This window comes from Cetorhinus maximus, chromosome 20 (assembly GCF_964194155.1).
Source record: "Cetorhinus maximus chromosome 20, sCetMax3.hap1.1, whole genome shotgun sequence".
Taxonomy (NCBI): Eukaryota; Metazoa; Chordata; class Chondrichthyes; order Lamniformes; family Cetorhinidae; genus Cetorhinus; species Cetorhinus maximus.
Window position 1 is genome coordinate 26,777,850 of NC_135898.1, and position 24,475 is coordinate 26,802,324.

A 24,475-nucleotide genomic window follows, 5' to 3' on the forward strand; every position below is an offset into this window, starting at 1 on the left:
GGCAACATCCTGGTGAATCTTCTCTGCACCCCCTCCACTACAATCACATTCTTCCTATAATGTGGTGACCAGAACAGCACACACTAATCCAGCTGTGGCCTCACCAAGGTTCTATACAACTCCAACATGACCTCCCTGCTCTTATATTCTATACCTCGGCTAATAAAGGCAAGTATCCCATATGCCTTCTTAACCACCTTATCTACCTGTGCTGCTGCTATGTCAAGAGTCAGTGCAGTTTCTGAATCCAGTCACCAGGTGTTGCTGTAGGGAGAGCTTTGGAAGGCTCTGAGTTACCCAGTGCTGTTGAATTCAATCACACATGGACCAAAACAAGACTTTTCTTGTCACAATTTTATTTTCAAATAACGATGACACGTTGATACAATTTGGAGAAGCCATCTCCCAAACAGAAGGAGAAAACGGCAAGTCTCAGGATATAGCTCGGGCCCGAAGGCTGTAAATTTTCCCACAACTAGCCTGGAGTCCAGCGCTGGGGTTTCACAACAGCCAGTGCTGTAACATCTGCTGGGGAACAACATCAACATAGCCAAAAACTTTGAACACAGCAATGCACCTCAGGCACTACACAGGAGCACAAATCTGACATTTGACAGCAACTGGATAATAGAGTGATTTCAGACAGTGAACTGAAAGTTTGTGGAAGGCCTGGCTTTAAGCTGCTTCCTGAAGGAAGAGAGAAAGGTTAAGAGGAAATTCCAGTGGTTAGAGTCCATTTAGGTGAGACACTGGATCTGTGGGAGGAACTAAGTCAAGTAAGCAAACTGTGCAGTGATTGTGAAGCTGGCGACCAGACGGTGAATGAAGGTTGGTGATTCTTACAGGGGCTGTTCGTCACGGTCTGTCCCCATCTGCTCATAAACCTGCCCCTCGCCGACAGCAGGCTCAGGATCTTCCACATCCAGTGGGGTAAGCTCGGGCTCAGCATCCTCACTCGGCTTTTCCTCATTATCAGACTCATCCGAGTTCTCATCCTCCAGGTAGCGGTAGCCTCGGACCTTGTGCCGAGGTTTCGGAATTCGGGGAATGCGGAACGGGATTCTCTTCGACAGCTTCTGCTCCATCCACAGATATGACAGCACAGCAACAACCAGAGTTACGAGGAGGATGGACAGCTTCACCTAGAGAAACACATCCAACAACGTTAGATACAGAGTAAATCTCCCTCTGCGCTGTCCCCATCAAACATTCCCAGGACAGGTACAACACGGGGTTAGATACAGAGTAAATCTCCCTCTGCACTGTCCCCATCAAACATTCCCAGGACAGGTACAGCACGGGGTTAGATACAGAGTAAAGCTCCCTCTACACTGTCCCCATCAAACACTCCCAGGACAGGTACAGCACGGGGTTAGATACAGAGTAAATCTCCCTCTGCACTGTCCCCATCAAACATTCCCAGGACAGGTACAGCACGGGGTTAGATACAGAGTAAATCTCCCTCTATACTGTCCCCATCAAATATTCCCAGGACAGGTACAGTATGGGGTTAGATACAGAGTAAATCTCCCTCTACACTGTCCCCATCAAACATTCCCAGGGCAGAATGGCGAGGGAGTTCAGTTCCGTGTGTTGTACGGCCTGCAGCACGTGGGAATTCTTAGATGCTCCTGGCAGTCTGGATGACCACATGTGCAGGAAGTGCCACCGGCTTGACCAGCTTGAGCGCTGAGTTTCGGAGCTCGAGTGTTGGCTGGAGGCACAGCAGTGCATCTGCAAGGCTGAGAGTTACGTGGGTAGCACATTTTTAGACGTGGTCACCCCGCAGCTTCAGGAAGTGCAATCAGAGAAGGAATGGGTCAGTCAGAACCAGTCAGAAGAAGGGAGGCGGGCAGGTAGTCAGGAAAGCCCCAAAGTACATCTCACTCAGGAACAGTTTCTCTGTGTTGGAAAACGGTGAGAGTGACGGTTCCTCTGGGGAGTGCAGCCAGAGCCCAGCTGCACAAGGTGGAAGCAGAAAGAGAGGAAGAGCAATAATGACAGTAGAGTCAATCGTGAGGGGTACAGACAGCCGTTTCTGCGGCCGCGGACGTGACTCCAGGATGGTGCGTTGCCTCCCTGGGGCCAGGGTCAAGGGAGTCACAGAACGGCTGCAGGGCGTTCTGAAGGGGGAGGGCGAACTGTCAGGAATCATGGTTCCCACTGGTACCAACGACATAGGTAGAAAGAGGGATGATGTCCTGCATCAAGAATTTAGGGAGATAGGTCACAGATTGAAAAGCAGGTCCTCAAAGGTTGTGCAATCTGGATTACTCCCGGCGCCACGTGCTAGCTGAGTATAGGAATAGGAGGATAGAGAGGACAAACGCATGGCTGAAGAAATGATGCAGGAGGGAGGGTGTTAGAATCCTGGAACACTGGGTCCATTTCTTGGGAAGGTGGGACCTGTACAAGGCAAACGAGTTGCACCTGAACTGGAATGGGACCAACATCCTTGCGGGGAGGTTTGCTGGTGCTGTTGGGGGGGGATTTAAACTAATTGGCAGGGGGATGGGTTACAGAGTGGAGGTACAGTAGGTGGGGGGGGATGCACAATCAAATATAGAAGAGAAACTAAGTCTGTCTGGAAGGCAGAGCAAATATAGACCTGTTAAGGCACAAGGGAATAATGCAAGGCTGGACTGAATCTACCTTAACGCAACGAATCTCACAAGTAAGGCAGATGAACTGAGGGCATTGATTAATACATGGGAATATGATATTGTTGCTATCACAGAGACATGGTTGAGAGAAGGGTAGGACTAGCAGCTCAATATTCCTGGATATAGAATCTTCAGGCATGATGAGGTCGGGAGGGGGTGGCGTAAAAGAGGAGGTGGCATTGCACTATTGATCAAGGAATCAATTACTCCAATAAGGAGGGATGAGATCTTTGAAGGTTCTTCAAATGAGGCCATATGGGTAGAACTTAAAAACAAAAAGGGGACAATCACTTTGCTGGGAGTGTATTATAGACCTCCAAACAGTCACAGTCACAGGTACTTAAAATAATAATTAGCAGATAATATAATTACAGGGCAGTGAGTTGAACATCAATGGTAGGGAAACTATTGGAAAACATTCCGAGGGACTGGATTAATCTCCACTTGGAGAGGCAGGGGTTAATCAGGGTTGGTCAGCATGACTCAGTCAGGGGGAAATCATGTCCAACAAATTGAATTGAATTTTTCGAGGACATGACTAAGTGTGTAGATGAGGGTAGTGCAGCTGATGTCATCTACATGGATTTCAGTAAGGCTTTTGACAAGGTCCCGCATGGTATAGTGGTCAAGAAGGTAAGAGCACATTGGATCCAGGGCATAAAAGCAAAAAACTGCGGATGCTGGAAATCCAAAACAAAAATAAAAATATCTGGAAAAACTCAGCAGGTCTGGCAGCATCTGCGGAGAGGAACACAGTTAACGTTTCGAGTCCGAATGACCCTTTAACAGCAATTTGGCAAATTGGATCCAAAATTGGCTTAGTGGCAGGGGGCACAGGGTGATGGTCGAAGGTTGCTTTTGCGATTGGAAGCCTGTGACGAGTGGTGTACCGCAGGAATTGGTACTGAGACTCTTGCTGTTTATAGAGTACGTCAATGATGTGGACATGAACATAGGAGGTATGATCAGTAAGTTCACAGATTACACGAGAATTGGTGGTGTCGTAAATAGTGAGGAGGAAAGCCTTAGGTTACAGGACGATATAAATGGGCTGGTCAGCTGGGCAGAGCAGTGGCAAATGGAATTTAATCCCGAGAAATGTGAGGTGATGCATTTTGGGAGGACTAACACGGCAAGGGAATACACAATGAATGGTAGGACCCTAGGGAGTACAGAAGATCAGAGGGACCTTGGTGCACATGTCCATAGATCCCTGAAGGTAGCAGCACAGGTAGATAATGTGTTTAAGAAGGCATAAGGGATACTTGCCTTGATTAGCCGAGGCATAGAATATAAGAGCAGGGAGGTTATAATGGAACTGTATAAAACACTAGTTAGGCCACAGCTGGAGTACTGTGTGCAGTTCTGGTCACCACATTATAGGAAGGATGTGATTGCACTGGAGAGGGTGCAGAGGAGATTCACCAGGATGCTGCCTGGGATGGAGTGTTTCAGCTAAGAAGAGAGACTGGATAGGCTGGGGTTGTTTCCTGTAGAGCAGAGAAGGCTGAGGGGGGACGTGATAGAGGTATGCAAAATTATGAGGGGCATAGATAGGAAGAAACTTTACCCCTTACTGGAGGGGTTAATAACTAGGGGGCATAGATTTAAGGTAAGGGGCAGGAGGTTTAGAGGGGATTTGGAGAATTTTTTTTTCACCCTGAGTGTGGTTGGAATGTGGAACTCACTGCCTGAGGTGGTGGTAGAGACAGGAACCCTCACAACATTTAAGAAGTATTTAGATGAGCACATGAAATGCCAGAGCACACAGGGCTAGGGGCCAAGTGCTGGAAAGTGTGATTAGAGTACATAAGTGCTTGACACGATGGGCTAAAAGGCCTGTTTCTGTGCTTGTATAACTCTATGACTATGACAGGTACAGCATGGAGTTAGATACAGAGTAAAGCTCCCTCTGCGCTGTCCCCATCAAACACTCCCAGGACAGGTACAACATGGTGTTAGATACAGGGTAACCACCCACCCACCCGTATACTGTTCCCAACAAACACTCCCAGAACAGAGACAGCACAGGGTTAAATACAGAGTAAAACTCCCTCTACACTGCCCATATCAAACACTCCCAGGATAGGTACAGCACAGGGCTAGGTACAGAGTAAAGCTCCCTCTACACTGCCCATATCAAACACTCCCAGGATAGGTACAGCACAGGGCTAGGTACAGAGTAAAGCTTCCTCTACACTGCCCATATCAAACACTCCCAGGATAGGTACAGCACAGGGCTAGGTACAGAGTAAAGCTCCCTCTACACTGCCCATATCAAACACTCCCAGGATAGGTACAGCACAGGGTTAGGTACAGAGTAAAGCTCCCGCTACATTGTCCTTATCAAACTCCCAGGACAGGTACAGCATGGGGTTAGATACAGAGTAAAGCTCCCTCGACACTGTTCCCACGAAACTTCCGTGGAAATTCAGGAACAAGAAGAGGCGTTTGACTCCCTTGAACCTCTTCTCCACTCAATTCGCTCCTGGCTTCTCAGCATCCAAATTCCATTGGCTGCTTGTGTTTTTGTCAGCACTTCATCCCCTTTCCCAAGAAATCTCCATCAATCTCAGCCTGAAATGTTCAGTTGAGCCTCAGCTTGAGCAGTTTCTTTTATATGGGGGTGGTGGGGGAGAGAGTTCCAGGCTTCCACTCCTTTGTGTGAAGCCATACTTTCTGACATCTGAATGTCCGGGCTCAAACCTTACGACAACATCGGTGAAAGAGGTAAGGTTGAAGGATCTTCTTAAAGGAAAAAGTTGAGGGAGAGCGAGAGAGAGAGGTGGAGAGGTTTAGGGAGGGAATTCCTGAGCTTGGGACCCAGGCAGCTGAAGGCACGGCTGCCAATGGTGGAGCGATGATGATTGGGGTCCTCACGAGGCCAGAATTAGAAGCATGGATATCTTAGAGGGCTGGTCTGGCTGGAGGAGATGACAAAGGTTACAGAATAGTGAGGGGAGAGGCTAGGGAGGGATCGGAAAACAAGGATGAGAATTTTCTTGAGCTGAAGCCAGTGTAGGTCAGAGAGCACAGGCGGTAAAATGGGACTTGGGGCGAGTGAGAAGATGAGGGCAGCAGAGTTTTGGAAGAACTGGAGTGTACGGGGGTAGTTTGAGGGAGAGCAGACAGGAGGACGTTGGAATAGTTGAGTCTGGAGGTAAGGAAGGTGCGGATGAGGATTTCAGAAGTGGATAAGTTGAGACAGGGTTCACTTCAGTCGGGCCATGTTTCAGCAGCGGAAATGGCCTAGTCGTGATGTGAATATGAGGTCGGAAACCTATCTCAGAGTCAGGCCTTGTGACCAGGCAGCAGCTTTATAGTTATGATGACTTATTCTGGAAACCAACACCAGAGGGAATAGTTTCTCTGTATCCACCATCAGCTCCTTTCATAAGCTTAACCAGTTTAATTAGATCACTGTGTTATCCACTGCGCTACACACTGGCCTGGTCTGGCAAAGCTTGGGCTGGCAAGTGGCATTTGCACCACACAAGTGCCAGGCAATGACTATCTCCTACAAGTGAGAATCTAACCATCGCTCCATGATGTTCAATGGCATTATCATCACTGAATCCCTCTCCATCAACATCCTGGGGGTTACCATTGACCAGAAACTGAACTGGATTAGCCAGATAAAAACTGTGGCTACAAGAGCGGGTCAGAGGCTAGGAATCCTGTGATGACTAACTCGCCTCCCGACTCCCTAAAGCCTGTCCACCATCTACAAGGCACAAGTCAGGAGTATGATGGAATATTCCCCACTTGTCTGGATGAGTGCAGCTACAACAACACTCAAGAAGCTCGACATCATCCAGGATAAAGCTGCCTGCTTGATTGGCACCACATCCACAAACATTCACTCCCTCCACCACCGACCCACAGTAGCAGCAGTGTGTGTACCATCTACAAGATGTACTGCAGGAATTCACCAAGGTTCCTTCGACTGCACCTCTCAAACCCACGATCACTACCATCTAGAAGGACAAGGGCAGCAGACATATGGGTACACCACCACCTGGAAGTTCGCCTCCAAGTCACTCACCATCCTGACTTGGAAATATATCACCGTTCCTTCACTGTTGCTGGGTCAAAATCCTGGAACTCCTTCCCTAACAGCACATGGACTGCCGCGGTTCAAGAAGGCAGCTCACCACCACCTTCTCAAGGGCAATTAGGGATGGGCAATAAATACTGACCCAGCCAGCGAAGCCCACATCCCACAAATGAATAAAAACACTAGGCACTGGAATTTAACCCTTTAATAACAGTACCTGTGCTCCGGGAGTTATGGAGACACTCACCTTCATGTGGGTTCCTGACCAAAGATAAACTCCGAAGATAGCCATGGCTTGCCACCAATGATAGATGGAGAAGATAAAATCCTGTCTCTCTTTATCCTCATATAACATTCCTAACAGAGCTATACAGGGTGAGAACAGGAGAAACACATTAAACCACAATCTAAATCACACGCATTCACTCGTGCTCTCTCTCTCACAAACGTACTCGCTCTCTCACGCACGCACTCGTGGTTTCTCCAACACGCAATCGCTCTCTCTCTCACACACTCGCTCTCACACACGCAATCGCTCTCTCTCACACACTCGCTCTCACACACGCAATTGCTCTCTCTCTCACACACTCGCTCTCTCACACACGCAATCGCTCTCTCTCTCACACACTCGCTCGCTCTCACACACGCAATCGCTCTCTCTCTCACACTCGCTCTCACACACGCAATCGCTCTCTCTCTCACACACTCGCTCTCTCACACACTCGCTCTCTCTCACACACGCAATCGCTCTCTCTCTCACACGCAATCGCTCTCTCACACACTCGCGCTCTCTCACACACGCAATCGCTCTCTCTCTCACACACTCGCTCTCACACACGCAATCGCTCTCTCTCACACACTCGCTCTCTCACACATGCAATCGCTCTCTCACACACTCGCTCTCTCACACGTACTCGCTCTCACTCTCACACACTCGCTCTCACACACGTACTCGCTCTCACTCTCACAAATGTACTCGCTCTCTCACGCACGCACTCGTGGTTTCTCCAACACGCAATCGCTCTCTCTCTCACACACTCGCTCTCACACACGCAATCGCTCTCTCTCTCACACACTCGCTCTCTCACACACGCAATCGCTCTCTCTCTCACACACTCGCTCTCTCACACACGCAATCGCTCTCTCTCTCACACACTTGCTCTCTCACACACGTACTCGCTCTCTCTCTCACACACTCGCTCTCTCTCACACGTACTCGCTCTCTCACACACGTACTCGCTCTCTCTCTCACACACTCGCTCTCTCACACGTACTCGCTCTCTCTCACACACGTACTCGCTCTCTCTCACACACTCGCTCTCTCACACACGTACTCGCTCTCTCTCTCACACACTCGCTCTCTCACACACGTACTCGCTCTCTCTCACACACTCGCTCTCTCACACACGTACTCGCTCTCTCTCTCACACACTCGCTCTCTCACACACGTACTCGCTCTCTCTCACACACTCGCTCTCTCAGACACGCAATCGCTCTCTCTCTCACACGTACTCGCTCTCTCACACACGTACTCGCTCTCTCTCTCACACACTCGCTCTCTCACACATGTACTCGCTCTCTCTCACACACATACTCGCTCTCTCTCACACACACTCGCTCTCTCATACACGTACTCGCTCTCTCTCACACACTCGCTCTCTCTCACACGTACTCGCTCTCTCACACACGTACTCGCTCTCTCTCTCACACACTCGCTCTCTCACACGTACTCGCTCTCTCACACACGTACTCGCTCTCTCTCACACACTCGCTCTCTCACACACGTACTCGCTCTCTCTCTCACACACTCGCTCTCTCACACACGTACTCGCTCTCTCTCACACACTCGCTCTCTCACACACGTACTCGCTCTCTCTCTCACACACTCGCTCTCTCACACACGTACTCGCTCTCTCTCACACACTCGCTCTCTCAGACACGCAATCGCTCTCTCTCTCACACGTACTCGCTCTCTCACACACGTACTCGCTCTCTCTCTCACACACTCGCTCTCTCACACATGTACTCGCTCTCTCTCACACACATACTCGCTCTCTCTCTCACACACTCGCTCTCTCACACACGTACTCGCTCTCTCTCACACACTCGCTCTCTCAGACACGCAATCGCTCTCTCTCTCACACACTCGCTCTCTCACACACGTACTCGCTCTCTCTCACACACGTACTCACTCTCTCTCTCACACACTCGCTCTCACACACGTACTCGCTCTCTCACACACGTACTCGCTCTCTCACGCGCAGTCGCGCTCTCTCACTTGCACTCGCTCCCTCTCCCTCGCGCGCACTCGCTCCCTCTCCCTCGCGCGCACTCGCTCCCTCTCCCTCGCGTGCACTCGCTCCCTCACCCTCGTGTGCACTTGCTCCCTCTCTCTCGCGCACGCTCTCTCTCGCGCACGCTCGCTCGCGCTCTCTCTCTCTCGCGCTCTCTCTCGCGCTCTCTCTCTCACGCACGCTCGCGCACGCTCGCACTCGCTCGCTTGCAATCGCGGTCGCTTGCTCTCTCTCGCGCTCGCTTCTCTCTCTCTCGCGCGCGCTCGCTCGATCTCGCTCTCTCTCACGCACGCTCGTTCGCGCTCTCTCTCTCGCGCTCTCTCTCGCACGCTCGCTCACGCTCTCTCGCGCTCTCTCTCTCGCGCACGCTCGCTCGCTCTCTCTCTCGCGGTCGCTTGCTCTCTCTCGCGCTCGCTTCTCTCTCGCGTGCGCTCGCTCGATCTCGCTCACGCTCTCTCTCTCGCGCACGCTCGCTCGTGCTCTCTCTCTCGCGCACGCTCGCTCGCTCTCTCTCGCGCTCGCTTCTCTCTCTCTCGCGCGCGCTCGCTCGATCTCTTTCTCTCTCTCGCGCGCGCTCGCTCTCTCTCTCTCGCGCGCGCGCTCGCTCTCTCTCTCTCTCGCGCTCGCTCGCTCTCTCTCTCTCACGCTCGCTCTCTCTCTCCCTCTCTCGCGCTCGCTCTCTCGCGCGCGCACTTGCTCTCTCTCTGTCGCGCGTGCTCTCTCTCTCTTGCGTGCTCGCGCTCTCTCTCTTGCGCACTTGCTCTCTTACACTCACGCACGCGTGTGCTCACTTTCTCACACATGCTCTCTCTTACACATGCCATCATTCTCCCCTCTCTGTCTCCCCCACCTTTCTTTCTCCCTTTCCGCTCTCTCCCTTTTCTCTCTGCTCCCTCTCTCTTCCCCCCTCCCTCTCTCTTCCCCTCTCCCTCTCTCTTCCCCACTCCCTCTCTCCCCCTCTCCCTATCTCTCATTCTCACCCTTTCTCTCTCCCCCTCTTCCCCCTCCCTCTCTTCCCCTCTACCTATCTCTCTCATTCTCACCCTCTCTCTCTCCCCCTCTCTCTCTCTTTCTCACCCTTTCTTTCTCTCTCTCCTCTATCGTTCCCCCCTCTCTCCCTCTCCTCCCTCTCCCCCTCACTCTCTCTCTCTCCCACTTCTCACTCTCAAGAACCCCCCCCTCCTCCCCTCCCCCTCTCGCCCGGGTACTTACTGATTAGGCTGGTTTTATTGAGAGCTGTTCCGACCCCCCACAGCACAGCGACTGAGTAGACAGCGATCAGGTTGCTGGTGTGAAGGTTCTTGGGGATTGGAGCCCAGCAGAATAGAGCAATAATGATGAGAAACTGGATGAAAGCTCCGGATAGGAGGGGGACTGATCGAGGTAGACGCAGCATAGTGAGGGACAGGAGGGAGAACACTGAAGAGGCGACTCCATAGGCGATGATAATATTGGCTAACCTCTCCATCCCAATCGAGCACACTCCATAGGACTGAGAGAAAGAAAGAGAGGGTTTGAGAAAAGGTCAGTGAGCTACAGGTGCAGATCCTAACCCTAACCCGAACTCAAACCCTAACCCCTAGCCCCTAACTCGAACCCTAACCCAAATCCTAACTCTAATCCAAACCTGAACTCTAACCCTTACCCAAACCCTAACCCGATTCCGAACTCTAACTCTAATCCAAACTGAACCCTAACCTCTCCATCCAATCGAGCACACACCATAGGACTGAGAAACAGAGAGAGGAGAGGGTTAGAGAGAGAGAGAAAGGGAAAGTGGGGGGGTTAGAGGAAAGGTCACACAGTTGGAGGGACAGACACTGTCCTCAACCTTTTCCCCCATCCTCCATTCCCCCTCCACCTTTCCCTATTTCCCCCTCCTCTTTCCCACCCCCCTTTACCCCTCCCCCTTTCCTCTTCCGCATTTCCCCTTTCTCCTTCCCCTCCTCCTTTCCCTTCCCCCTCCCCATTCCCTTCCCTCCTTTCACTTTCCCCATCACCCTTTCCACCCATCCCTTTCCCCCTTCCCCATCTCTTCCCATTTCCCCTTTGCCCATTCCCTTTCTCACTCCCCATTTTCCCAACCCTCTTTTCTCCCTCCCCTCCTCCCGCTCCCCCCTCTCCATCCCTTTCCCCCTCCCCCTTTGCCCTCCCTTTCCCCGCCCTCTGCCCCCCGCAAAGCTCCCTGTCCCCATCCCATTCTTCCTCGCCTTTTTCTCTGTGACACTTCTCCTGTCCCCCTCCCACTCTTCCCTCTCTCCCCCCATGCACCCCCTCACTATTCCTCCATTCCTCCCCCTCTTTCCCCTCCCTCCCCATCACCCCTACCTCCTCCCACCTTTCCCCATACCTCCCCTCTCCATTCTTCCCCCTCCCTCACCCTCTTCCCCCATCCCACACCCTCTCCCCTTCACCCCTCCTTCACTTTACCTCCCCTTCCCCCAGCGTCCCACTCTTTCCCCTCCCTCCTTCTCCCAAACCCATCATCCTATCCCTCTTCTCCACTCCCTCCCTCTCCCTCCTCAATCTTCCTTCGCTCTCTTCCTCTCCTTCCGTCTTCCTTTACCTCTCCCACCTCTCCTTCCCCCCTTTCCCACCCATCTCTCCCCTTGTCTTCCCTCTCTCTCTCTCTGCGCTTCTCCACCCCTCTCCCTCACCCCTCTTCACCCCACTCCCTCTTCCCCCTCTCCATCCCTTTTGCTACCCCTCTTCTTTCCCCTCGCCCTTCCTCTCCCTCCCCACTCTTCCCCCTCTTCATTCTCCCTCACCCCTCCCCCTCTCCCTTCACCCTCTTCCCCTATCCATCACCCTCTCCCTCCTACTCCCCCTCTGCCTTCCTCCTTCCCTTCCCCACTCTCCCTCGCCCTCATCCCCCCTCACCCCCTCCCTCTCCCCTACCCCACACACTTCTGCCCTCTCCATCTCACTCCTCCTCTTCATCCTCCTTTCCCTCCTCCTCCCCTCTTCTTCCCCCTTTTCCTGCCTCCCACTCTTCCTCCCCACTCTTCGCCCTTTCCATCACCCTCTTCCCCCTCTCCCTACACCTCTTCTCCTTCCCACTCCATCCCCCTCTTTCCCCTCTCCCTCCCTGCTCTTGTGTTAGCTCACCCTCCCCTCTCTCCTTCCCCCTCTCCCTGCTTCCACCTCTTCCCCTCTCCCCCTCCCCACTCTTGCCCCTCTCCCTCGCCTCTATTCTCCCTCATTTCCCTTTTGCCTGCCTCTTATTCCCCCTCTTCCCCCTTATTTCCCCTCTTCATCCCCCATTTCTCTTTTCCCTTCCACCTATTTTCCCACTCCCTCCCTCCTCACCTTTCCCACTCTTCCTCCCCCTCTCCCTCCCTCCCCTCTTCCCCTTCTTCCCTCTACCCCTCTCCCACCCCCTTCCTCCCTCTCCTTTTCCAAACTTCCTCACCCACATCTGCCCTCTCCCAACTCCCCCTTCCTTCTTCTTCTCCCTCTCCCTCCATCCCCCTCACTCCCTGCATTTTATTCCCTCTCCCTCATCCCCTTCCTCCCTCTCACTGCCTTCTGCCTCTCTTCCTCCTCACTCTTCGTCACCCCACTTTCTTCCTCCTCCCTTCCCCAATCTCCCTCTTCTTTCCCCACTCCCTCACCTCTCACCCTCCTCCCTCTTCACCCCCTCCCTCCCACTCTGCATCCCTTTCGCTCCCCCTCTTCCTCAACTTTTCCTCCCCCTCACTCCTCTTCCCTTTCTTCCTCACCCTCTCCCTCCTTTCTCTTCACCCCTCTCCCTCACTCCCCCACCCTCCCCTCTCCCTCCCCACTCTTCCCTATCTTCTCTACCTCTCTTCAACCCTCACTCCCTCCCCTTCTTCCCCCTCCCTCCCCGCTTCCTCCCTCCATCCCCTCCCCTCCACACCCCTCCCCCTCTTCCATCACTCCCTCGCTGCTCTTCCTCTCTGGCCTTCATCCCTCTACCCCTTTCGCCCTGCTCCCTCCCCACTTGCACCCTCATTCTCTCCTCTTATTCCCTCTTCCCCCTCTCCATCTCCCTCACCCTCTGCCTTCCGCCCTCCATCTCTAGCCAACTCTTCTCCCCCTCACTCCTTCCCTCTCCCTCCTCCTCTTCATCCCCATCTATCCCCTTCTTCTCTGCCTCCCCCTTTTTCCCCTCTCCCTCAACCTCATCTTCCCCCTGCACCTCCCTCTTCTTCTTCCCCCTCTCCCTCCCCACTCTTTCTCCCTCTTCCGGCCCTATCTCCTTCCCCCTTTCCCTGCTTCCTCCTCTTCCTCCCCTCTCCCTCCATTTCCATTCCTCTTTTCTCCGTCTCCCCTTCGTCCCTCCCTCCCTCTCCCCTCCCCATCTCCCTCCCCTCTCTGCTTCTCTCCTCTCTTTTCCCTATCTCATTCCCCCTCTCCCTCTCCACCTCTTCCTCTCTCCCTCGTTTTCCCTTCCCCTCTTCCTCCCCCTTCCACCTTTTCCTCCCCACTCTTGTCCCTCTTCCTCCTCCCTCTTCTTCCCACCTCTCCTTCACCCTCACCCTCCCGTCTCTTAATCTCCCCTCCCTCCCCATCTTCATCCCCCTCGCTCTTCTTCATCTCCCCTTCCTCCCCTCCTCTTCCCCCTCTCCCTCCCACTTCTTCTTCATCCTCTCCCTACCCCCCTTCATCCCTCCTTCCTCCCCCTCTTCTTTCCCCTCTCCCTCCCCGTTCTTCTGCCCTCTCCATTTCCCCCACCAGCAGATTTCTTCCTCTTGCTTTCAGCAATAACCAATCAGATTGAAAGCTGTTAAATTGGATCCGCGCTTGGACTCACCAGTGCGAAGCCTGTGCAGGCAAATAGCACCTCAAAGCCGCTGTAGATGAAGAAGGGGATGAGGTGTCTCAGGCGATAATCCCGCATGTGTTTGAAGGGTAATTGAAAGATGTTTCCCCAACCAATACTGCGCAGGTCAATCTCCTCAGTCGGACGATAGGCTGGGCCGCACAGGATAAGGACCTGGAATTGAAGAGGGGACGGAGAGTGAGGAAGCAGTGATCAGGGTCATTTTCCAAGACCTGAATGGGACACCACCTGTTCCTGTTTTGTCCTTGATCTCTGTATAGAACGCGACCCGCCAGTCTCGCACTCCCCCCAACTCCTACTCTCCCCCTCACTCTCGCTCTCCCCCTCACTCTCGCGCTCTCCCCCTCACTCTCGCGCTCTCCCCCTCACTCTCGCTCTCCCCCTCACTCTCGCGCTCTCCCCCTCACTCTCGCGCTCTCCCCCAACTCCTGCTCTCCCCCTCACTCTCTCCCTCTCCCCCTCGCGCTCGCCCTCTCCCCCTCGCGCTCGCCCTCTTCCCCTCGCCCTCTCCCCCTCGCCCTCTCCCCCTCGCGCTCGCCCTCTCCCCCTCGCGCTCTCACTCTCCCCCTCCCCCTCGCCCTCTCACTCTCCCCCTCTCACTCTCCCCTTCACCCTCTCACTCTCCCCCTCTCACTCTCCCCCTCGCGATCGCCCTCTTCTCCACACCCTCGCCCTCTCCCCTTCGCGCTCGCCCTCTCCTCCACCACCATCGCCCTCTCCCCCACACCCTCGCCCTCTCCCCCTCGCCCTCTCACTCTCCCCCTCACCCTCTCACTCTCCCCCTCGCCCTCTCCCCCTCGCCCCCTCACTCTCCCCCTCGCCCTCTCACTCTCCCCCTCGCCCTCTCACTCTCCCCCTCGCCCTCTCACTCTCCCCCTCGCCCTCTCACTCTCCCCCTCGCCCTCTCACTCTCCCCCTCGCCCTCTCACTCTCCCCCTCGCCCTCTCACTCTCCCCCTCGCCCTCTCACTCTCCCCCTCGCTCTCCCCCTCACTGCCTCCCTCCCTCTCCTCCTCACTTTCCCTCTCTGCCCCCTTCCTCTCTCTCCCTTCCCTACCCCTCTTACTTTCTCACCCCCTTCCCATCCTTCCCCTTCCTTCCTCCTCCCCTCCCCCTATTTCTTTCAATCTCCCCTCCCCTACCCCTCATTCTCTTCATCCCCCTCACTTTCTCCCTCCCCCTCTCCACCCACCCTGTCACTATATGTCCCTCTCTCCCTCACTATCCCTCCCCTCACCCACACTCCCTGACTCTTCCCCACTCCTTCTCCCCCCTCTCTCCCTCCTTCTCCCCTCCCTTTCTTTCTCCCCTCCCCGTCTCTCTCTCCTTCACTCTCCCCTTCCCTCCTCCCCTCAATCTCCCTTCCCCTCCACCTCACTCTCTCTCCCCCTCCGGCTCTCAGTCTCCCCCTCACATTCTCATCTCCCCCTTACTCTCTCCGTCTTGCACTCCCCTGATTCTCTCCCTCTCCCCTCACCTCCCTCCCACTCCCCCTCACCCTCCCTCCCACTCCCCCTCCCTCCCACTCCCCCTCCCTCCCACTCCCCCTCACCCTCCCTCCCACTCCCCCTCACCCTCCCTCCCACTCCCCCTCCCTTCCTTCCCCCCTACACTCTGTCCCTCCCCTGCTCCTCTCTCTTCCTCCCCTGCTCCTCTCTCTTCCTCCCCTCCCCCTCTCTTCCTCCCCTCCCCCTCTCTTCCTCCCCTCCCCCTCTCTCTTCCTCCCCTCCCACTCTCTCTTCCTCCCCTCCCACTCTCTCTTCCTCCCCTCCCACTCTCTCTTCCTCCCCTCCCACTCTCTCTTCCTCCCCTCCCACTCTCTTCCTCCCCTCCCCCTCTCTTCCTCCCCTCCCACTCTCTTCCTCCCCTCCCACTCTCTTCCTCCCCTCCCACTCTCTTCCTCCCCTCCCACTCTCTCTTCCTCCCCTCCCACTCTCTCTTCCTCCCCTCCCCCTCTCTTCCTCCCCTCCACCTCTCTTCCTCCCCTCCCCCTCTCCTCCTCCCCCCCCCCTCATCATTCTCTCTCCCTCTCCCCTCACTCTTCCTTCCCCTCCACCTCACTCTCTCTCGCCCCCCCCACTCTCTCTCCTGCACTCTTCCCCCTTCCTCTCTCTCCCTCCCACTGCCCCTCTCTCCCTCCCTCTCCTTCTCTCTCTCTCCTCCTGTCTCTCCCACCACCCTTGGTCTCTCTCCTCCCTCTCTCTCTACCCCCCCGCCCCCCTTCTCTCTCTCCCCTTCTGTCTCCCTCGCCTCCTCCCCCGTACTCTCTCCCCATGTCTCCCTCGCCGCCTCCTCTCCCCCTCTCTCCCTCCTCCTCCCCCCGGACAGTACAGTGTGTTTACAATGTGATGTACCATTAACATGGCGATGAAGGCCACTCCCATCATCACACTCTCCACCACGATGAGGCTGATACTCTGGGGAAGTTTCATCAGAACTGTTTTGTTCAAACCCTCGATCATTCCTGTCGCCAACGTCCCTGCAACAGCAAAACAACACACAGATTGATTTCCCAGAAGACTGAGATTTATCTGTGACTAGCTCTCTCTGAGTCTGTCTTCCTTTATTCCTGAGTGTGAGAGAGTGGGTGTAAGAAAGAGAGAGACAGACTCAGAGAGAGCCAGTTTCTCTCTCTCTCTCACACACCCACTCTCACTCCCACACACTCGGGAATAAAGAGAGACAGACACAGAGCCAGTGTATGAGAGAGAGGGAGAGAATGTGAGAAAGTGAGTAACAGAGAGTGATGGAGATAATGGTAGAGAGATTGAGAGAGAGAGAGGGAGGGAGAGACTGGCTCTCTCTGAGTCTGTCTCTCCCTGAGTGAGAGAGGGAGAATAACGGAGAGTGATAGAGATAGTGAGTGAGAGAGAGAGAGAGAGAGAGAGAGACTGGTTCTCTCCGAGTCTGTCTCTCTCTCTCCGAGTGTGAGAGAGGGAGAGCAACAGAGTGATAGAGATAGTGAGAGAAAGAGACTGGTTCTCTCTGAGTCTGTCCCTCTCTCCCTGAGTGTGTGTGAGAGAGAGAGAGAGACAGAGAGTGAGCGTGAGAGAGAAAGTGAGTGACAGAGAGTTAGTGCATATGCGAGAGTGCGTGTGTGAGTGCCAGAGCACATGTGTGAGAGTCTGAGAATGTGTGTGTGAATGAGATTGCGTGTACGAGAGTGCATGTGCAAGAGTACATGTGCCAGAGCGCAATGGTGCATGTGCGAGAGTGCAAGTGTGTGTGTGCAAGGGTGCATGTGTGAGAGCGCCTGTGCAAGATCCTGTGCAAGAATGTGAATGAGTGTGCATGCACAAGAGAGCTTATGTGAGAGTGCAAGAGTGCATGCGTGAGAATGTGAATGAGTGTGCAAGAGTGCAAGTGTATGTACGTGAGTGCCTGTGCGAGAGCACGTGTGCGAGAATGTGAATGTGTGTGCGTAAGAGTGTGCGTGTGCAAGAGTGCGTGTGAGAGAGCATGAGAATGTGTGAGATTGCAAGTGTGTGCAAGAGAGCGTGTGCAAGAGTGCAAGAATTCATGTCCGAGTGTGTGCAATAGCGTGAGAGTGCGTACGGAAAAATCCGAATGAGTGTGCGAGAGTGCCTGTGTGATAGCACGAGAGTGCATGTGCGAGGGTGTGGGTGTGCATGTGTGAGAACGCGATATTGCACGCACGAGAGTATGGTGTGTACAAGAGTGCCTTGTGAGAGTACATGTGTGAGAATGCATGTGCGAGAGTGCGTGTATGAAAGTGAGTGTGTGAGAGAGCGAGAGTACAGGAATGCCTATGAGAGTGTGAGTGTGCAAGAATTCATGTGTGAAAGTGTGAGTGTGCAAGAATGCATGTGGGAGAGTGTGTGCCCAAGTGCAAGAATGTGTGTGCAAGAGTGTGAGTGCACATGCAAGGGTGCAAGTATACAGGAAAGCAAGAGTGCATGTGCAAGAGTACGTGTGTGAGTGTGTATGTGAGTGCGTGCACGAGACTGCAGGTGCAAAAGTGTGTGGAGTGCGGAAGTGAGTGTGCAAGAGTATGTGTGCGAGAGTGCAAGAGTTAGTGTCCGTGAGTGCGAGAGTGCATGTCCGAGTGTGTGCGCGTCTGTGTTTGAGTGCTTGTGTGTGCGCGTGACTGAGAGTGTGTGTGTCTGTGTGAGTGTGAGTGAGTTTGTAAGTGTGTCTGTGTGGATGCATCTGTGTATGTGTGTGTAAGTGCAACTGCGTGTGAGTGCTTGTGTATCTGTGTGTGCACGCGTGTGTGAAAGTATCTGCGAAACAGTGTGTGTATGTGTGTCTGCATGCGTGTGACTGTGTGAATGTGTGCGCGTGAGAGACTGTGTGAGAGTAAGTACATGTGTGTGTGATTGCATATGTGCGTGAGTGCATCTATGTGTGAGTGCATGACTGTGAGTGTTTCTGTGTGTGTGTCTGTGCATGCAGGCCTGTGCGTGTGTGCATCTGAGTGCTTCTCTTCTCCCGCTCTGAATTTCTGAGTGAGCTTGTGTAAATGTGTGTGGGTGTTTCTCTCTCTCCCTCTATGTATATCTGTGTGTGAGTGTGAGAGGGAGAGTATATATGCGTCTGCCTGTGCATGTGGGTTTGTGTGTGTGTTTTTCTCTCTCTCTCTTTCCCCACGTATCACTCTATTTCTCTCTCCTGTGTTTCTCACTGTTTCTGTGTGCTCTCTCTCCAGCTTTCTCCCTGATTCACTCTCTCTTTCACTCTCTCTCTCTTTGTTTACTCGTTCTCACGCTGTTTCTCTCTTTGCATGCCATTAGAGTACAGTAGGAGGTCTCTTACCACAGTGTTTGACAGCAGACAGCGTGTGATTCGGCTGGTACAAGTACATGTTCAGGAAGAAGGTCATTGGCATCTCAGCGCCAACGAAACTGAGCTAAACCAGGAGAAGAGACAAGGTTGGATCAGAATCCAGGAGTGCGACCAGCAGCGGAGGAGAGATGGTTCGATCAGACCAGGAGCAAAGGGATGGTCAGGTCAGAATTCAGCCGGATGAACTTAAGATTCACTTCTGTATTTTGCACAGTGTGTTCACTGGAATGGTTACAAGATAGAAGGAGGCTATTCTGCCCATCCTGTGTCTGCTGGCTCTCTGAAGGCGTAGCTCCCCAAGTACCACTCCGCAGCTTTCTCCCCTAAGCTCTACAAAGATTTCCCTATTCCGATAATTATCCAATTCTCCTTTCAAAGCCTTCATTGTCCCTGCCTCCCCCATGTTCTGAGGCTGTGCAGTCCACATCCTAAACAGCCGCTGTGTGTAAACATTTTTCCACAAGCTGTCATTGCTTCATTTTGCAATCACCTTCAATCATTAGATTTAACCTTATAGATTTGTTCACAATCCTTCTACCAATGGGAACAGTTTCACCCTATCTACTCTATCCAGACTCCTCATGATTTGGAATTCCTGTATCAAATCTCCTTCAACCTTCTCTTCTCCAAGGAAACAGTCCCAACTTCTTCAATCTATCATCATAACTGAAGTTCCTCATCCCAGGAACCATTCTCGTGAATCTTGTCTGCACTCTCTCCAGTGGCTTCACATCCTTCCTAAAGTGTGGCACCCAGAACAGGACACAAAACTCCAACTGAGACCTAACTAGTGACTTATAGAAATTTTGTTATTCTGTCATGGAATGTAGGCTCTGGCTGTGTCAGCATGTATTGCCCATCCCTAACTGCCCTTGAGAAGGTGGTGGTGAGCTGCTTTCTTGAACCGCTGCAGTACATGTGGTGCAGGTACACCCACAGTGCTGCGGGGAGTATTCCATCACAGTCCTGACTTGTGCCTGGTGGTGGACAGGCTTTGAGGTGTCAGGAGGGGAGTTATTTACTGTAGGATTCCTAGCCCCTGACCTGCTCTTGTAGCCACAGGCCCAGGCTTTTGTTACTATGGAGTTTCTCTTCATCATGGCAAAAATTGCAGAGATGCCTGAAAATCATAAGTCCCGCCTCCACAAACAGCTCTTCCCACTTTCACAGTGGTGGTAAGAGCAGGGAGGGGAAGGGGAAGGGGGAGGGGGGTCACATTTTGCACATGCCCGGTTTACGGAGGCAACTGGTTATTTAGATCATCGCTGCCTCCACTGAAGTGGGATTTTGGTAAGTCAGGGTTGCAAAACGAAGCATGCAGAGTACACCAGTGGAAACTAGATATGAAATTTGTAGATCATTTGGCTAGCCAGGAAAGAGAACGTGCCCCTTTGGATCTTGTCCTGGGACAACTTTGTGGAAGAATGTGAGTTGTCGACTGTTCTTTGGAATTGTTAAAGTTAGGCATAAATGTGCATAAAAAGTGCAGACTATTACTATCAAGCTAATCAGAACAGTCAACAGATCTGTCAAAATGAACTGTCAGAAGCACCTGTCAAAGGGTGCTGTCATTGTGTCGAGGCATTTAAAACACATGTCCTTTAAATCTTTTAAAAAAATGTCTGGACAGTTACAAAATAAAATTACTGCTTGCTATTTCATGCTGTCCATTGACTAAGCCTGAGGGCTTCCATTACTGGATTCGTCCTGCATGACTGATGTCACAACCATCCATCATCACAGTCCGATGCCTGCTATTGCACAGTTTGATCAACAGCTGTAAGTGTTTCTAGACTCATTGAAGTGGGACTATGAATTGCAATGCTTGTTGTTATAAGGGATTATGACCTTGAAAGAAGTGTTTGTTGTTAGAAGACTTTACGTAGCTGAAGGAATGTAAATGTAGTAAATGGTTTGTTTTTGTGAACAAGTGTGTTTTTTCAATATGTTCAAGTCTGCAAGACACTTAGAATTTTATTTCATAGAACTTTATTTTCCTTCATTGCTGCGTGGGTCCTGAGGTCTGCCTATGGTAGATACTGGGTAAGTTCAAGGGCAAAGGGCAGTGGGTGGAGGCTGGGTTGGCATGAGCTGGCATAGGGACAGAGGTTGGAATGCTAGGTATGAGGGACCATTGGAGTACAGGGTGGTGGCAAAGATGGGGTAAGGGGAGTGTGGGGGGAGGGCATGAGGAGTGGAGGGACACTTTACGTTTTAATCCTTTTTATTTTGCACAGTGTCAGAGCTCGGAGGCAAGCCATTGGCCCAGCCCACCTCTGCACCTGGCAGCGTCCTCCCATCTTCTGGGGTCACACAGCTTGACTCCTGCATCCCGGACCAAAAAGTCCGACATTTGGGCAGCCGTTTTTCAAGGTTGGGTTAGCGGAGCCAGGAATTCTCCTGTGTCTGCACACCCAACAGGGGAGTGAAATTCTGTGCCACAGTATTTATATGGCTAGTCCAGTTCAGTTTCTGGTCAATGGTAACCCCCAGGATGTTGATAGTGGAGGATTCAGCATTGATAATGCCATTGAATGTCAAGGGATGACAGTTAGATTCTCTCTTGTTGGAGATGGTCATTGCCTGGCATTTGTGTGGCACGAATGTTACTTGCCACTTGTCAGCCCAAGCCTGGATCTGTTCCAGGTCTTGCTGCATTTGCACCTGAACTGCTTCAGTATCTGAAAAGTTGCGAATGCTTTTGAACATTGTGCAATCATCAGCGAACATCCCCACTCCTGACGTTATGATAGAAGGAAGGTCATTGATGAAGCAGCTGAATGTGGTTGGGCCGAGGACACTACCCTGAGGAACTCTTTCTGTGTATACATGTTCACCTGTGCGGAACTTCATTTCCCAATTCTTCACCCACTTTGCCAGTTTATTAATGTCCTGTTGTAACTCCTCCGCAGTATCGACTAGCTCCCCCAGTTTGATGTCATCCGCAAATTTTGAAGCTGTGCCTTTGATTTCAAAGTTGGAAGGCGAATTGTAAATCAGGAACAGCAGCGGTCCCAGCACTGATCCGTGTGGTACACCACTTGCCACCTTCTGTCACACTGAATAACTGCCCTTAACTCCCGGCGTCTGCTCTCTGTCAGCTTGCAATCCATTCTGTCACTTGTCTGCTGACTCCACATTCCCTCCTTATTCATTAGTTTGCACTTTATCGAAGACCTTTTGCAAATCCATCACTATTAACCATGCTCTCAACCGGTCCTGCCACCTTCAATGACTTACCCACATGCACATGAAGGTCCCTCTGCTCTCATTTATTTTATATTGTCACTCCATGTTCTTCCCACCAAAAAGAATCACCTCATTTCTCTGCACTGAGCTTCATCTGCCCCCTGTCCATCCTTTCCACCACCTTGTCGATCTCCTTCGGAAGTTCTACACTATCCTCACAGTTCACATGCTTCTGAGTTTTGTATAATCAGGAACTGTGCCCTCCACACCAAGATGGGAGATCATTAATATATGTCAGGAAGAGCAAGGGTCCCAACACTGATCCCGGGGAGCTCCATGATAAACCTTCTCCCAGCCCGAGAAACATCCATTAACCATGGCTCCCTATTTGCCGTTACTCAGCCAATTCCGTATCCATGTCGTGACAGTCCCTTATGTTCCAGGACCAAAAACATGGCTCACTCGTCTGCTACGTGGCAAAAAAATGCGGTGCTCCGATCTGAAACACAATGCCTGGAAGGACAGCGCAAACAGATATAAAAGAAAGGTCCAAAAAGGAATTGGATAAATACTTGAAAGGGAAACTTTCAGGCTGACAGTGAAAGCAGCAGGGAGTGGAAATAATTTCAGAGCTCATTCCAAGAGCTGGCACAGTCAGGAAGGGCCGAATGCTCAACGACATGGCTGTGAGGTTTTATAACTTCAGGTCTCACTCACTAACCCAGGGGTCACTGGACAGTGATCAGGAGCAGGAACCCTGGCTGATTTCCCCCCTCTCTCTGTCTCTCTCGGACCATTCACTTACATTGAAAAAGAAGTAGAAGATTGATTGGAAGATGATGATATATCTGTGACAGGCCCCTTTCGGAGGCCTCTTCTGCTCCTGAACATGTTCCTCTTTGTAATTCACATATTCATAATATTTCTGAGCCATTCTGCAAAGGAAAACAATATCAGAAAATGTTACCAACAATTCCTCACAACCCCATCTTGAACAAGTGTGTGCGCATTACACCCAAAGACCCCATCAAACACTCCCAGGACAGGTACAGCACAGGGTTAGATACAGAGTAAAGCTCCCTCTACACTGTCCCTATCAAACACTCCCAGGACAGGTACAGCACAGGGTTAGATACAGAGTAAAGCTCCCTCTACACTGTCCCCATGAAACACACCCAGGACAAGTACAGCACGGGGTTAGATACAGAGTAAAGCTCCCTCTACACTGTCCCCATGAAATGCACCCAGGACAGGTACAGCACAGAGTTAGATACAGAGTAAAGCTTCCTCTACACTGTCCCCATGAAACACACTCAGGCCAGGTAGAGCACGGCGTTAGATACAGAGTAAAGCTCCCTCTACACTGTCCCCATTAAACACTCCAGGACAGGACAGGGTCATTCTTGCACTGGCAGGCAGTGACCAGCGGGGTACCGCAAGGATTAGTACTTGGGCCCTGGCTGTTCACAGTATACATCAATGATGAGTATGCGGGGACCAAATGTAATATTTCCAAGTTCGCGGATGGTACAAAGCTAGGCAGGATTGTGTGTGGTGAGGAAGATGTAAAGCAGCTACAGGAGGATTTGGACAGACTTAGTGAGTGGGCAAGAACATGGCAGATGGAATATAATGTGGAAAAATGTGAGGTTATCCACTGTGCTAGAAGGAATAGAAGTGCAGAATATTTCCTGAATGGTAAGAGATCAGAAAGTTTAGATGGACAAAGGGACCTGGGTGTCTTGTCCATAAGTCACTGGAAGCTAAGATGCAGGTGCAGCAGGTAATTAGGAAGGTTAATGGAATGTTAGCCTCTATCACAAGAGGATTTGAGTACAGGAGTAGTGAAGTCTTGCTTCAATTGTATAGAAGCTTGGTTAGACTGCACCTGTGCTGTTCTGGTCCCCTTACCTCAGAAGGGATATTATCGCTATTGAGGAAGTGCAACAAAAGTTCACTAGACTTGTTCTGGGGATGGCAGGACTGTCCTATGAAGAGAGATTGGGGAAGCTGGGCCTGTTTTCTCTAGAGTTTTGAAGAATGAGAGGTGAGCTCAATGAAACCTACAAAATACTTAAAGGTACAGACAGGGTAGATGCAGGTAAGATGTTTCCCCTGGTTGGAGAGTCTAGAACCAGGGGACACAATTTCAAAATAAGGGGGAAGCTGCTTAGATGAGGAGAATGAGATGAGGAGAAATTTCTTGACTCAGAAGGTTGTGAATCTTTGGAATTGTTTATCCCAGAGGGCCGGCGAAGCTCAGTCGCTGAGTATGTTTAAGGTAGAGATTGACAGATTCTGATTAACAATAATGTAAAGGGTTATGGGGATAGTGTGGGTAAAAGGCATTGAAGTATTCGATCAGACATGATCATATTGAACGACGGGACAGGCTCAATGGGCTGAATGGCCTCCTCCTGACCCGATGTTCATATCATATACTGTCCCCAACAAACACTCCCAGGACAGTATGGAGTTAGATACAGAGTAAAACAGGCTGAGGCTGAGTTGAGGTGTGGTTATGGGAGCGAAGGGGGTGGGGCATGGGGCTGCGGGGAGGTGACCAGTGATGTGAGGAGGGGATACGCGATGAAGAGCCTCGTTCAGAGCTGGGGGTGGGGGGACGGGCAGAGAGAGGGTGGTACGGGAGAGGGGGAAGG

The 24,475-nt window shown here is 52.1% G+C and overlaps 1 protein-coding gene across 1 annotated transcript in view; it reads right to left on the reverse strand.

Moving 5' to 3' along the window:
* Positions 1-339: 339 nt before the first annotated feature.
* The window catches only part of unc93b1 (unc-93 homolog B1, TLR signaling regulator), a 113,404-nt gene continuing 89,268 nt past the window's right edge, over positions 340-24,475 (reverse strand). The window contains exons 8-14 of the mRNA XM_078565336.1: positions 22,621-22,750; positions 18,597-18,690; positions 16,175-16,299; positions 13,792-13,974; positions 10,227-10,506; positions 6,968-7,086; positions 340-1,142 (exon numbers count right to left, since the gene is read on the reverse strand). Coding sequence (XP_078421462.1) covers positions 840-1,142; positions 6,968-7,086; positions 10,227-10,506; positions 13,792-13,974; positions 16,175-16,299; positions 18,597-18,690; positions 22,621-22,750 — 1,234 coding nt within the window. The 3' untranslated portion in view covers positions 340-839. The remainder of the gene's footprint in view (positions 1,143-6,967; positions 7,087-10,226; positions 10,507-13,791; positions 13,975-16,174; positions 16,300-18,596; positions 18,691-22,620; positions 22,751-24,475) is intronic.